The following is a 13,681-nucleotide window of genomic DNA, read 5'->3' as shown; positions in this document are numbered from 1 at the left end:
GCAAATTAAAACAACTCTTAAGGTATCACTTCACACCTATCAGAAATAACAAATATTGGAGAAGATAAGGGAAAAAATAGACATACTAATGAATTGTTGATGGAGTTATGAACTGGTTCAACCATTCTAGAAAATAATTTGGAACTATGCCCAAAGTGCTATAAATCTGTGCATATCATTTGACCCAGCAATATCACTACTAGATCTGTATCCTAAAGAGATCAAAGGAAAAGGAAAAGATGCACTCATCAATAGGAGAATGTCTAAACAAGCTGTGGCATATGATTATGATGGAGTACTATCATGCTGTAAAAAATGACAAAGGGGGTGGTTTCAGAAAAACATGGCAAAACATATATGAATTGGTGTAAAGTGTAATAAGAAGAACTGGGAGATCACTGTGCACAGTGATAGCAATGCTATAATATTAACTGAGAAATACTCTGGTCAATACAATGATCCAAGACAATTTCAAAAGATTCATGATGAAAGAGCTCTTCACCTCCAGAGAGAACTAATGAACTGAGTGCAAATTGATGTATAATTTTCTCACTTTATTTTTTATTGAGTTTTTGGAAATATAACTAATATGGAAATGTTTTATATGATTTTAATGTATAACTGATAGCATACTGCTTGCCTTCTCACTGGGTGAGGGAGGCAGTAGGAAGGAAGGAAAGAATTTGGAAATCAAGAAAGAATACAAAACAGGGTAAATTTTTAAAGTATGTGCAGAATAGAGTATGTGATTCTAAACCAAGGTCCCTTTCAGCTTACCTTATAGACTGTCCACAATCTTTCTGTGATGACTGATCCGTGCTAGTTGTATCCTGAACATCTGACTTTGATCCTGGAGTTCTGTAACAGAAGTAATTAGGACTAACCCAACCAAGAAATATTTAAGTTAAACTAAAAGGCCCAATCATAGAATAAACCCATCAGGATTAGCCAGCAGGTGACTGTCCTCAATATGACTCCCCAAATAGAAATAACTGTTCCCTGGTAGCCTCAGTCTCAGGCAAAGAATAAATAAAGCTACCATGAAATGCTTCAAATCTCAAAGAATGATTAAACAAGAGATAATATTTCTACTAAAGAGTCTAAAACATCCACAAACTGATGGGACTGAAATTGTTCTTGCAATGATCACTGTGAAACATTAAAACCATGTCAAAAACAAAACAAAAAACAGAAATTTAATTTATGCAGGGAAAGAACAACAGAAGAGGCAGTAGTGGGAAAAGTTTTTAAACCCACCCTGTTCAGAATCTGGATCTTGATGACCCAATATAACCAACAATGACTTTTCTTACCCTGTCACTGAGGTCAGGGATGTAGGGTTGGCTTCTGGTTCTGGAATGTGTGCTTCAGAGGAACTGGTCCGCATGTGGGAAACCTTGTGCTTCTTACCATTTCCCTTGTCCAAAGGCAGCTGAATCCGTTTGACTTTTGGCCTAGACTTAGTGGGGCCTAGCACTGAGCTGCTTGCTGACTGCTGGCCAGAAGATGGGGAACCACCAGGAGAGGCTGAGCTAGCATGCATAACTGAGGATGAAGTCTTGTTCTGCTCTATTCCTGTGTTGGGAACATCAACCAGCTGGGGAAAGGTTGACAATTGGCTCCCCGAAGCTGAAGCAACATCCAACTGAGAGGGGAGAATCCCAGTCTTGCTGGCAAGGAGTTGGGTCATGTGCTGAAGTTGATAGGATCCTTCTGGTTCATTAGATGAAGGGGCAACTGTCATGCCCACAGTCTGGGTGGAGGGAAGCACACAAATACTGGATGCAGCTGTCATTGCAGCAGTGGAGGGGGTCTGTGATGTTCCCAGTTGTGGAAACATTCCTGATCCTGGTGGCAAAGTGATGGACTGTTCCTGAAGTCCCAGGCTCTGTTGGCTGGCTTTGATTAAGAGGTTGCTTATTGAGCCAATGTCTGGGGCACCAAGCAATCTTGGGCTCGTTAATGTGACTGAGCCTTGCCCCAAAACGTGTCCTGGAACTGACCCACCAGTGGTAGGGGCTGTTGTGGCTTGCATGGATACAACATTAAGAACAGAGGAACCTGATGCCAAACCAGACACAGGCCCTGCTGTGAGGTGGCTGGTATCTGGGCCTATTGTTGATGCCCCAACTGCTGAAGAAGCAGCTCCTCCCACGCTCTGTGGTAACAGGGGTGCCTGTTCAAAGTACATAATACCAGACTTAGACCTTTTGATGATGTTGGGGACTGTTCGGTGGGAGGTGGCATTTCCAAGCGATCCCAAATCTAAGAGATTTGGATGATTTGAAAGCTGGGAGGGTGTAAAATTAATCAGAGTCATGTTAGAGACCATATCAGAAGGGGCAATAGATGATGAAGTGCTTGAAGGAGCAAGTTTCTTATTCTTTCGTGAGTGTAGGCGAGATATAGGCCTTTTCTTTAGCCCAGGAGGAGGGTTGGTTGCAGTGGTATTGAGGTCTGTCCTCTGATTAGTTTCTGAAACTAAAAGTTGGGGATCTGGAGGAGGCTGGACACCAATTAACAGGCTTGAAGTAGGATTATTGATGTTGGGTGGGAAACTACTTTGAGTAGCTGCAGGAAAGGAATGTAAGTGCTGGTGATGAGTCATGGGGAGCAATCCTTTGCTAGCAGGGGGGAACAAAGACTGAGAGGATGGCAAACTTGGATTTAGTCCTGTGGCTAAAGTGAGACCACTCCCCATGGGTCCAAGCACTGAAGTGTTGGTTTCCATCACATTGGGGGCAGAACTAACAGAGGGAGTCAGTTGTATTTTTTGAGTCACTCCATTTGGAAGGGTTTGGAGAACATAAAGTGGTTGCATATTCTGATTGACAACAAGGAGTTTTTCGGTGGCTGGTTTCATGTGAGGTGGAGTTGTCTGGACAGCTGCATTTGAAATCTGAGATGGGCCTGGGCTGTCTGTAGAACTGGGAACGTATTTCTGATTCTGAAGGGGGACAGTAGGAGAAACAGGAACTTGAAGGCTAGGGGTGTTGCTGTTTCTAGTTAAGTCCTGGTTGTTGCCATGTCCTTGTTCTACTGAACCACAAGGAGGGCTAGCAATATGGTCTGTGTCGATGTGCCCTTGAATGAAATGATCTGGGGTCATGTGGCCTTCTGGGGTTGGATCTACTCCTGGACTCAACAGTGCTGAGTCACCTTCAGTTGAGGCCACAGATTTTTCTGTGATTGTCACTCTCTTCTCCCCAGTGTCTGAGATTACTGCCAGTCTGTTTGGGTTCTGGCTGGGGACAGTGGGACTCCGGGTAGTTAGGACAGAGAGATCAGATGGGAGCTCCAAAGGCAACTCAAATTGTTCCTCTGCTGAGATAGAGGATGACACACTACTATCCACAGGCTCTGCTGTTGGTAGCTGCTGAGAAAATACTTCAAAGAGACCCATATCTTTTCCACGGTTGCTGTCAAGACCTAACCCTTCCCCAAGAGTCAGGAGTTCAGATGAAGATGACTCTGGACTTTCTCCTAAAGCCTGCATGGATGGAGTATTCTTTAACACAAAGTCCATGATATCTGAGGGTAAGATGTTCCCACAGTCATCACTATTGTTGTTGTCAGAATCAGATTTCAGAAGTTCAGTGTTATAAGTATCTAGCAAGTTTTTATCTGAAGGAGTACTTGTGTGGACCCTGCGACCAGACTCCAGTGAACTGAGCTGGGCCTCCAGGGAATCTTGTCCTTGTGTTTTTACCCTGCTTACAGGATGGCAGTTGTCTATTTTTGGCTCATTAGTTTTATGACCAGCTGAACTCTTGATGACATGTTCCTTTTCCCCAGATTCTTCAGGTCGATCAAGCTTTAAGTTCTCTGTCCCATTTTCTTTTCCATTTCTTTTGGAAAGCTGATTGACTTTTCTTGCTGTGGTTGTAACACTAGTATCACTCTCTGTCCCATCATCTACGCCATCTAGCTGTGAGATTTTGGGGAGTTCACACTGCTCTTCCTCCCGAAATAAATTATGGGATCCTAATCGCTCCTCCCCACTTGAAGAAATCACTGTTCTGGTGAAGTTGTAGTAGTATAAATCATCTTCATCTGATGTGCTTAAGTCATCAGCTCCATCAACCTGCCCTTCAGCAGATCTCTTTCCTCGTTTCTTGCCTGAAGAACTGCTAAAGAATGGAATATCTTCCTCCCCATAGGATCTCACTCCATAAAGAGGAGTGAGCCCAAAAAACATATTAGAGCGGGCTCGGGCACTACGTCGAGGATATCTCCTCTTGTAGGAACTGTCTTCTTGAGGCTTAGTGCCATCTTGGAGCATCAGATTTCTATCCTGGACAGGAAGATTTGAATAGGTATTACTCTGAGATTCTTGGGATGAAGGGTCGTTGGGACTGGGTTGTGCCACTGAGCCATCTCCTGGGCTTTCTGAAGTTGAAGATGATTCTGCTAAAGTTACTGATTCCATTCCTTGGGATGGGGAACCAGGAACAATTTCTTTCAATGTGTTTTTGGATGGACTCTCACTTTCCATTTTCAATGGTGTCAAGGTTACTTTAACTGTACGTTTCCGAGGTGTCTGTGATTCCTTGGCTGGTCCTTCTGGCTGTACAGATGGAGCTTTGATACCCCCTGAAATAGGAAGGATTTTATCCCCACTCTTTTCAGAAGAAATATTATTACAAGATCGCTGGCTTATATGCTCAGATGTCAACACCTGATTGACAAACTCTGGTTTTAGGCTTCCTTCCTCACCAGCCATCACCTGACCAGGGTCTAGAAAAGATTTGATGGAATGTTTCTCTTTGAAAGTTTCTTTCCCAGATTTTTTTCCTTTCTGTCTTCTATCTCTAGAACTAGATGTGATTTGTTCATTTGCAATAGATGATCTATTGTTCACCCCTGGTGTCTTCAATGCTTTAGTTTCAGTGTCTTCACCTGGAGAAGGGTTTTCTAGCTGGGAAGAATTTGTATGTTGGTCTCTTTCCTTCTTTTGCCCCCTCAAATGGAGTGGAGGGAAGGAAAGGGCCTCTTTGGAAGAAAATGACACTGAAGAAGGTTCAACAAAAGTGCCCATTTTACTGACATTTACTTCTCCAGATATTGTATTATGAGCCTGAGGGACTGGTTTAGGATAAGCCAACATATGTGTTGATCCCTCTGAGCCCTTGGAATTCAACATTTTACTTTTCTCTCCTTTCAAGGAGGAGCTTTTACTTGACAAATCTGCAACACAAATATGTTTCATCTCTGAAGTTGGAGGCCCATCTACATGACTTGCTTTAGTCCCCACTGTAACCAAGGTCCTTTGAGAACTTGAAGAAGTTAGAGTGCTTTGCCCTAAAGTATTTGGGGTGCTCGGATTCAACGACCCTAGGAAGTGGTCAATTGTTTTTACACTTGAATCATGATCAGTGGAGACTCCAATGCCAGAGATAGAGGAAACACTGTGACGGGAATAAGCGTTCCCAGCTCTCATTGGGGACATTATCCGGAATTTAGACCGCTGGGGTGACAGAGAGGAAGTGCTGTGACGTCTGGAACCAATACTTCGAAGCCCAGAAGAGAGTAAAGGGTCTCCCACTGTGACTATCTCATGGGTAGTTGGGGTAGGGCTCCCTAAATGAAAAAGAAAAAATAAAATCTACAATTTAAAAAAATGCTATCCACTGGTCTGAAATATCAACACATAGTTTAGTGAAATTTATAAAACTAGAAAAATTAATCACAACAGCACTGACTAAAAAAAAAACAAAAACTAATCCTGACTAGGGTTTCTTATTCATTAGTCAGAGGCCATTTCACTAATAAAACTCTTTACCTGCAGAAGGCAATGGACGACAACCAGGGGATCTCTGTGTTGAAGAATAGCTAGGCATTCGGATTCTAGGGACTTTTGAGATGACATGATAGAAACAGGAGCTGGAGGTATGTGAATGAGGAGGTCGGTCTGGGGATGGAGGATTTATCATTTCAGCTGTATTGAGAATCTCTCTTGGTGGAATTTCTGTTGTAGAAAAAAATTTCATTAAAAATCCATGTACTAATTAAGATATCAAACTGCTGACCAACCAAAAGCAGTGAAAATACTGAATTAGAGACAAATATATCTCATAGATATTCAATTTCTCTTCTCACTCTTCTTCCAAAAAACTGTTTCTAAGTATTCAACTTAAATTCCAGTTTTATAAGAGACTCACCGGTCAGAGAGGTAGGACTATGAGCAATGGTCCTATTCTCATCATGTTCAACAGTACTGTTGATATCTGGCTCTACAACTGGAGGACGGCATTCCACTATTTTGCAAGTATATACACACCGCTTTCGAGCATCTGTGGTGCTCCAGTACACTCTGGAACATCTGCAAAGGAGGTTTTTTAAAAGTACCTTAAGCATGGGCAAGGCACTGGGAAATCATAAGATTTGTTGAAGCCTCATGAAAGGAAGCCCTAACCCTTTGACTGACAAAATTTAGTTCCTATCTCATAGGTTTTACTTACTGATATCCAATAGGAAATAGCTTATCTTCACAGTCAGAGAGATCATTTAGAATTCCTAAGCAATCAATCGTCATTGAGCCTGGTTAAAGGAGAAAAGATGAGAAAAGAGAATGTGAAAAAAGGTTCTTTACATCAACTCCAAAGATAGGAAGAGATTTCCATAAATATAGCATCTTTCAATTGCTTATATCAGGTCTTACCAATCATCATGTGGATATTTTCTGGTTCTAGGCCACTAAGAAATTTCCTTCTCAAGCTGATGCCTTCAAAGTCTACAAATACTCTTCTAAGAACTTCAAATCCATTTTCAGGAACCACCTTAAACAAGAAATCAGGGACATTGTTAAAATGCTAGTTTTAACTCACAGGATATGCTCACCATTTAGCCTATTCCAAACTTAAAGAGTAAGAGTTAATTTGACACTGGTACTTTCTCAGTAACTTCAGTATGTCTAATGAGAAGAGAAGTTAAGGCAATAAAAAACTTCACAGGAACACTCTTTAGAAGCACAAATGAATTTTCCCATCCTGCCAATTTTTAGCCAGCATTTTTTCCCCAAGTCCCCAGATTAAAAAAGCAATCAAACACTTACCTCTCCTTTGATCAAATCACGATGTCGCTGGCAATAAACTTTTTTATCATCCAGAAAGACACAATTCTTGGCTCGGGAACACATGAAGTGATAGTTGCTAGTGCAAGATGTGAGGCAGCAACCTACAGTGGCCCCTGGCTTTTGGCAGTACTCACATCTCTAAAAATCCAAAAGGAACAAAAGCTCTATTTAGATATTTGGATCTTTTGTGCCTGTCCCTCAGCAAAGTTACCCCATCCTTAACCTCCTCCCAACTCAGGAAATATACTGCTTATCTGTGGTTACAGATAGATATCAAATATATCATAAGCATACTATATCTTTTCCCAATTTTTGCACAAATCCCCACAACCTATTAGGTTTAAATATCACCATTTGACTTAGAACCTGGGCTTCCTCTAGAGCAGTGAATTAAAAAGGGAGACCTTCTAGATCAATGCTTAGGACATCCTCCAGTAGATAGAAGGCCATTAAATCCAAAAAGGGTCTATGAGTCCAGATTGCCTGCAAAGATCATACTGTTTGAATTACTCAGCTCTGACAAGAAACATAAAATGCCTAATTTATAAAAAACTGGGTATTTTCATTATGACTCTTAAAGCCACACACTTACCGACCCTCTATAGATCTTTATCCAGGCAAATTATATTTTGCTTTGCTTAATATTATCCTACCCTACCACTCAAATGCACTTACTCTTTCTTCTATACATGCCATTTTCTCCATTTTTTTGTTATGATCAATTCCTCCCCTTCTTTCCTCCAAAACACACCTAAGAATTCAGTTCTTCCATGAAAACTTGCCTGGTTACACCCAGTTGATATTGGTTTCTACATTACTTCACATTCTCACTGCACTTATTATGAAGTCTGAACTATGTTAATTTATTTTTGTGTTAATGTTTTCCTGAGTGCCTAGTAAACAGAAGGTACTTCAGTAAATGTTGACTGATTATTTTATCACCTTCATAGGTTTGCATTATTTCTGTAGTTAAGTGTCTCCAGTCAGATTTTTTCATTTCTTTAGTATCTCTGCCCCCAAAACCAATACAGGTTTCCACAGAGAGAACAGACTTAACACATGTTAGTAAACGAAAATATAAAGGCACCAGTAGAGCAACAGTTAATTACAGTTAACAAAGCATTAGAAAACTTTGAAGGAATTTCCTTCCATAAAAGTCCACTCCCAAAGACTCACCAATTGCTTGCCTCTGATCACAGCCATGTGTACATTCTTTAGGGACCCATCATCATCTTCAAACACCTCTGCTGACCACAAAGCACAATTCACATGGGTCCACTCATTTTGACCAATGTAGAGCAAGCGGCCAGCATCCTATGAGATGTATGAAATTATTTTTCCATGACAAAGAACCCAGTGCCAGGAAGGCTTTCTTTGGCACTCATATTTAAATTTTGTCAAAAACAAAACCAAAAACAATCCAACATGAATCAATAACCTTTTAGCTTAGAAATGAGAATAAAAGTATGTGGCATTAAGGAGCACTGTTTTTAAATACTTTATATCAGGGACAAAATCTAGAATCCAAACAAATAAAATGGCCACATCTATTATCTAAAGAAGTGATCATATCCAAATGATGTTACTTTTGTTTTCAATTTGCAGAATTGAAACCAGATTATTACACCAGTATGGACCATATTCCATGACTGGTCACAAACCTATGTCAATCATAAACTATTTTACACATTATTTGTATTTTACCAACTTTCACAAAATCTTATCAATGTGTTTTCAAACAGCAGTTACTAGAGAGCAAGAGGGTAAAACTAAGACCAGTCACATTTGCATTCAATTAGAACAAGCTGCCAGAAAAGTTCCAAGGAAAACTACAGTACTCTAATTGATAAATATACACAAAATATGCAGAAATCCCTATTATCAAAATTAATTACAAAGGGCAAATACATTCCTCTTGGTGACTGCTAAGTAGAACACTAAGATGCAAAGTACTTACATTAGCGTTATCATCACCATATGTCAAGCATAATGCACATTGTCGATTATCTTCTACACCTGGGGGTGGGTTCAGCTCAGGACTGTCTTCCCGACTCCTGTCAGTATCTTGGGCCCCCAAAGAAAGATATCAAAGTTATGTTTGGAAAGACAGAGAGTATGATTTGCAAGAAAGAGGGGTTTTGTTTTGTTTTAATTTCAGCTCGAGGAATGACCTATAGCTCCATAAGAAGCTACAGGCAGACACAAAAACGGTCAGTTAGTTTGGTGTTTACCACGTGTTATAGTACTAAAAGACTTGTGACAACTCCTTGGATAATCTCTAAAGGAGAAGATAATGAAGGTGCTATTCTTAAGAATGGCTTATGAATTTCCCTCAGACTTTTAAACATATTAAATTTAGTCTCATAAGGCAAGCCTCTTACTATTATTATTTTAAAAAATAAATCCTTACCTTTGGTTTTAGACATGATACTACATACCAGTTCAAAGGCAAAAGAACAGTAAAGGCTAGGCAATTAGGGTCGAGTGACTTGCCCAGGGTCACACAGGTAGGAAGTATCTGAGGTCATATCTGAACCTGTCTCTAAGCCTGGTGCTCTAACCACTGTGCTACCTAGCTGTTCCCAAGCCAGACTCTTATACATAGGCTTGAATCTTCTACATACATCTAGGGAGAAAGTAAGATAATGGCTGATTTCTTACTTAAGATTGGTGGTGTAGGAGGATGGAGAGGAATTGGTGAATCTGGTTCTCCAGGGCCTTTGGGTTTAGGAGCTGGAATGATTTTCTTCATCAAAGGAGGTTGCTCAGTGTGGCTGTTCTCTTCTCTCTCTTGCCACTGAGCATAGTTATGGTCAAGTGAAGGTGGTAGCACTGCATTTGGTAACATTCCACTGCTGAAAACACAAGTTCAATTACATTTAACAAAGATTTATTAAGTACTTTCTATGTGTCTAGTTAATATAATTTATCATGGAACCTTGCCAAATACCATAACTTATCCCTCCAAAAAGGATTGCAGTGGAATATAAATGCTTAAAATACAAAAACCCAAAGGTGTTTAAATTTTTATTATTGAATATTTCTCTTTAAACAATTTCCTTGTCTCAATATAAGATCCTTGCTTAGAATGCTGAATCAAATGGCAGTCCTATCATGGGTACACATTTTTATAAATTTAGAAAATTGGACATGGGTTATGAAAGAGGACACTCAGAAAATATTAGAAATAAGTTCAGTAAAACTGCACTATAATTCCTTAAATTAGAGTTGTTTTGTGGGGCTTGGAGTTGGACCTATTATTTCATTGATTAAGGAAATTCTCAACTTCCCCTACCAAGGCAGATCTGCACCTGCTCTGCAACATAATAATATTAGAGGCAGCTAGTGGTGCAGTGGACAAGACTACTGGGTCTAGTTTCAGAAGACCGAAGTTCAAATCCAGTGTTAGGTACTAGCTATGTGACCTTGGGCAAAGTCACTTTCTGCCTTCATTTTCCTCATCTGCAAAATAGGGATAAGAAAATATATTTCACACAGTTGTTGTGAGGATCAGTTTAAATGAAGGGGTATTTATAACAAGTGCTTCCTTTCCCTTAGAGTTAGCTAGGTCACTGAGAAGTTAAGTAACTTGCCTAGGGTCCCCAAAAGGCAATTATATTTCAGAGGAAGTTCTTAAATACAGATGTTTCTAACTCCCAAGGTCAACTCTATATCCATTCATCATACCATACTATTACATAGCTTCTACATAAAGTAACTAAAGACTGACAAATTATAGGCTATATCACATAATATTATTAACCAACACTAGATCTTTAAAGGTATTCTAATGTGTTTGTGTTTTTAACAAAACCTAGACTATAAAGGTCTAATTCAATATTCTGAAGTCATTTACAGTTGATGGATGCTAAAGTTACTTACTTGCTGGTAACTTTATTTGGTTCCCAAAACCTGGACTTTTTGACACTGAACCATGGAAAAACACGTTCCATTTGCTAAATAAAATGGACAAGAATTTCAATAATTAGACAATTTGACCCTAAATTCTTTCACCATGAAGAGATTTCAGGTTTAAGGAAAGGTCCATCAATTCTGACAATATAACCAGCAGCCCAAAATTCCGCCTTAAGAAAAACAAAAACAAAAAACCTATACATGGATTAGTATAAAAATGAATCTTATCAATGATGGAACAAAACATGAAGATAAAATAAGTCCATTTTTTTTAAAAATAAAAAACTAATGTCACTTACCCGAATGAAGAAGGACTTGACCATACTATTAGCTTTTTTAACCTCTGGTTGCCCTCCATCTGAATTGATGGCTGCTTGAATAATCTTCACAATATCATCGCTGAATTCCAACTGCATTGGAAATACATAAAAAAATGTACATGCCAAAAAAGGAATACTTTCCTTCCTTCTCAAAATATCTAGCACACACGCAATTCCAAAAAAAATCAAACAAATAAAAAACTAAACAGATCTATAGCTCATTTAAATATGGTGTCACAACATCACTATCTCTAGGAAATTTGGGAACTAGTTAATAATCAACTCTTGTCTGTCCAAAGGTATCAAATACAGCCAAAATCCACCTCCCCCCCCCCAAATACTTTATAGGACATTTGACTAATTTCCAGAAAAGTCAGGTGAAAGGCAAACAAACCTACCTTATTCTAGCCCCTTTTCTGAAACACAAAACTGAATTCCCTCAAAGCTTTAAGTATCTATTTGAAGACAAAATGATACACTTTGAAAAAAAATGAAAATTATCATTTGAATTGTCACTGTACTCTCGAGACATACCACAGAGGTGTAACCTCCTTGGTCCATTTTCCTCTTTACTCCTTCCAGGTCCAAAGGCTGCTGTTCTTCCTGCTTGCTAACCTCAGTCAGAATTGGAGGATCAGGTCCTTCTGGAGAGCTTCGAGAAGGTATACTTTCCTCTGTCTCTGGATTTAAATCAGGAGGCTTGGCAGCCTATATCCAGGAAAGATGTACAGATATGCTATTTTCAATCAGTCACTGAGCATGTGGTCACCAAAGCAAACTCTCTCCATTTAGAAATGGAAATAAAGTTCCATGGTTTCTAAAATATAAGCTTCTATTTTCATCATTTAAAGCCCTTCACAACCTGGGCTCCAACCTATCTTTCAAGGCTTACCCAACTTACTCAACTGCATCATGCAGTCTACATTAGATGGCCTGCTTATTTTATTGTTATTTATGCATAACACTATGTACTCCATGTAGTCCATTCCAACTCCTTTCTAGTTCTTGTAACTAGCTTGGTGCCTGATGCACAGTAGTTGCTTAACAAACATTTGTTGATGTATGTTGACACATCATGGTGCACAAAAGTAAGGAGGAAGTAAAGCAATCCAGCCTCTATGAAACTGCTAAAGTGACTTTCCCCTAATGGAGGACTGACTGTGTCATCCTTCTACTTAATAAACTTCAGTTTCCTATTACTTATAGAATTTCCTATTACTTATAGAATCAAATATACATTCTATTCCTTCCTATCTTTGTAGTTTTGCATGTTACTTTCCTATAAATAAGTCTACATTATGACTAAACATTATGTGGTTCCTTATACATAATGTTCCCATATTTATATCTTTAAACTGGCTATTTCCCAGGCCTATACCCCCTCTCTCCTCATCTCCACCTCTTAAGAATTCATGGCTTTTTTCAAGTCTAAGATTAAATACCAGCTACTATAGGAAGCTTTTCCCAACCTCCCCTAGGGTTATTGCATTACCACATCTAGTTACCATCTTTTTACTCTTTGTTTTGTATGACTGTTCATATTAGAATGTAGGATCCTTGAGAGCAAGGACTTTTTTTTTTTAAAGTATATAGCAGGCTGCTATGTTCATAGCACTAATGCGGATTGACTGATGGGTTATGCTTTATTTAATCTTTTTATCTTCCCCAATTCCTACTCCAGTTTTCTGTAAAGTAGATGGTTAATTAATATTTACTGAACTGGAGAACTCCCCACCACATATACCATGCCCTCCAAGTTTGAATTTTTTTTAAACCTGTATCTTCTGTCTTAGAATTGATATTAAGTATTGATTCCAAAACAGAAGAGTGGTAAGGGCTAGGCAATTAGGTTAAATGATTTGCCTGGAGTCACACAGCTAGGAAGCATCTGGAGTCAAATTTGAACCCAGAACTAAGTCTTTAGGCCTGGCTATTAACCACTGTGCCACTTAGCTGCACCTAACTTTTGATTTTTCCCAACTGTAGCCTGAAGAATAATATTCCATGTTGAGAACTGCTTAGCACAATTTCTTCTAAAGATGGCAAACTGTAGCTTTCTCCTAAAACATAAAGCACCACTAAAAGATCACAAGGTAATCGAGCTCTGTATGTATACTAATTTCCTCAGTAATAAAGATTATGCTTCTAAATAACTGCTTCTAAAATTCACCTGTTACTTCATAAATTATAAGGAATTAGGAATCTCCAAAAATGTTCATGTTTTATTTCAAAGTCTTCCTACAAATTCATTAAACTTTCTTGTGCAGAAGCAGCATCATGTCCAAAAAATTCTTATCTAAATACCCTCATGTATTTCTTATCAAAGGAAAAGAAAGAGAAATTTGTCCCATAAATGAAAAGGAAAATTTGA

General features: G+C 39.0%; 1 protein-coding gene across 1 annotated transcript in view; it reads right to left on the bottom strand.

The window, feature by feature from the left end:
- The window catches only part of KMT2A (lysine methyltransferase 2A), an 87,060-nt gene that overhangs the window by 17,830 nt on the left and 55,549 nt on the right, over positions 1 to 13,681 (bottom strand). The window contains exons 17-29 of the mRNA XM_044669609.1: positions 11,845 to 12,018; positions 11,290 to 11,400; positions 10,958 to 11,031; positions 9,737 to 9,930; positions 9,033 to 9,139; positions 8,252 to 8,389; positions 7,055 to 7,213; positions 6,662 to 6,779; positions 6,462 to 6,540; positions 6,162 to 6,322; positions 5,783 to 5,968; positions 1,314 to 5,580; positions 778 to 858 (exon numbers count right to left, since the gene is read on the bottom strand). Coding sequence (XP_044525544.1) covers positions 778 to 858; positions 1,314 to 5,580; positions 5,783 to 5,968; positions 6,162 to 6,322; positions 6,462 to 6,540; positions 6,662 to 6,779; positions 7,055 to 7,213; positions 8,252 to 8,389; positions 9,033 to 9,139; positions 9,737 to 9,930; positions 10,958 to 11,031; positions 11,290 to 11,400; positions 11,845 to 12,018 — 5,849 coding nt within the window. The remainder of the gene's footprint in view (positions 1 to 777; positions 859 to 1,313; positions 5,581 to 5,782; positions 5,969 to 6,161; positions 6,323 to 6,461; positions 6,541 to 6,661; positions 6,780 to 7,054; positions 7,214 to 8,251; positions 8,390 to 9,032; positions 9,140 to 9,736; positions 9,931 to 10,957; positions 11,032 to 11,289; positions 11,401 to 11,844; positions 12,019 to 13,681) is intronic.

This window comes from Gracilinanus agilis, chromosome 3, assembly GCF_016433145.1.
Source record: "Gracilinanus agilis isolate LMUSP501 chromosome 3, AgileGrace, whole genome shotgun sequence".
In the NCBI taxonomy this organism is placed as follows: Eukaryota; Metazoa; Chordata; class Mammalia; order Didelphimorphia; family Didelphidae; genus Gracilinanus; species Gracilinanus agilis.
Note: the sequence above shows the minus strand (reverse complement) of the source record. Positions and strands in the feature narration are given on the sequence as shown.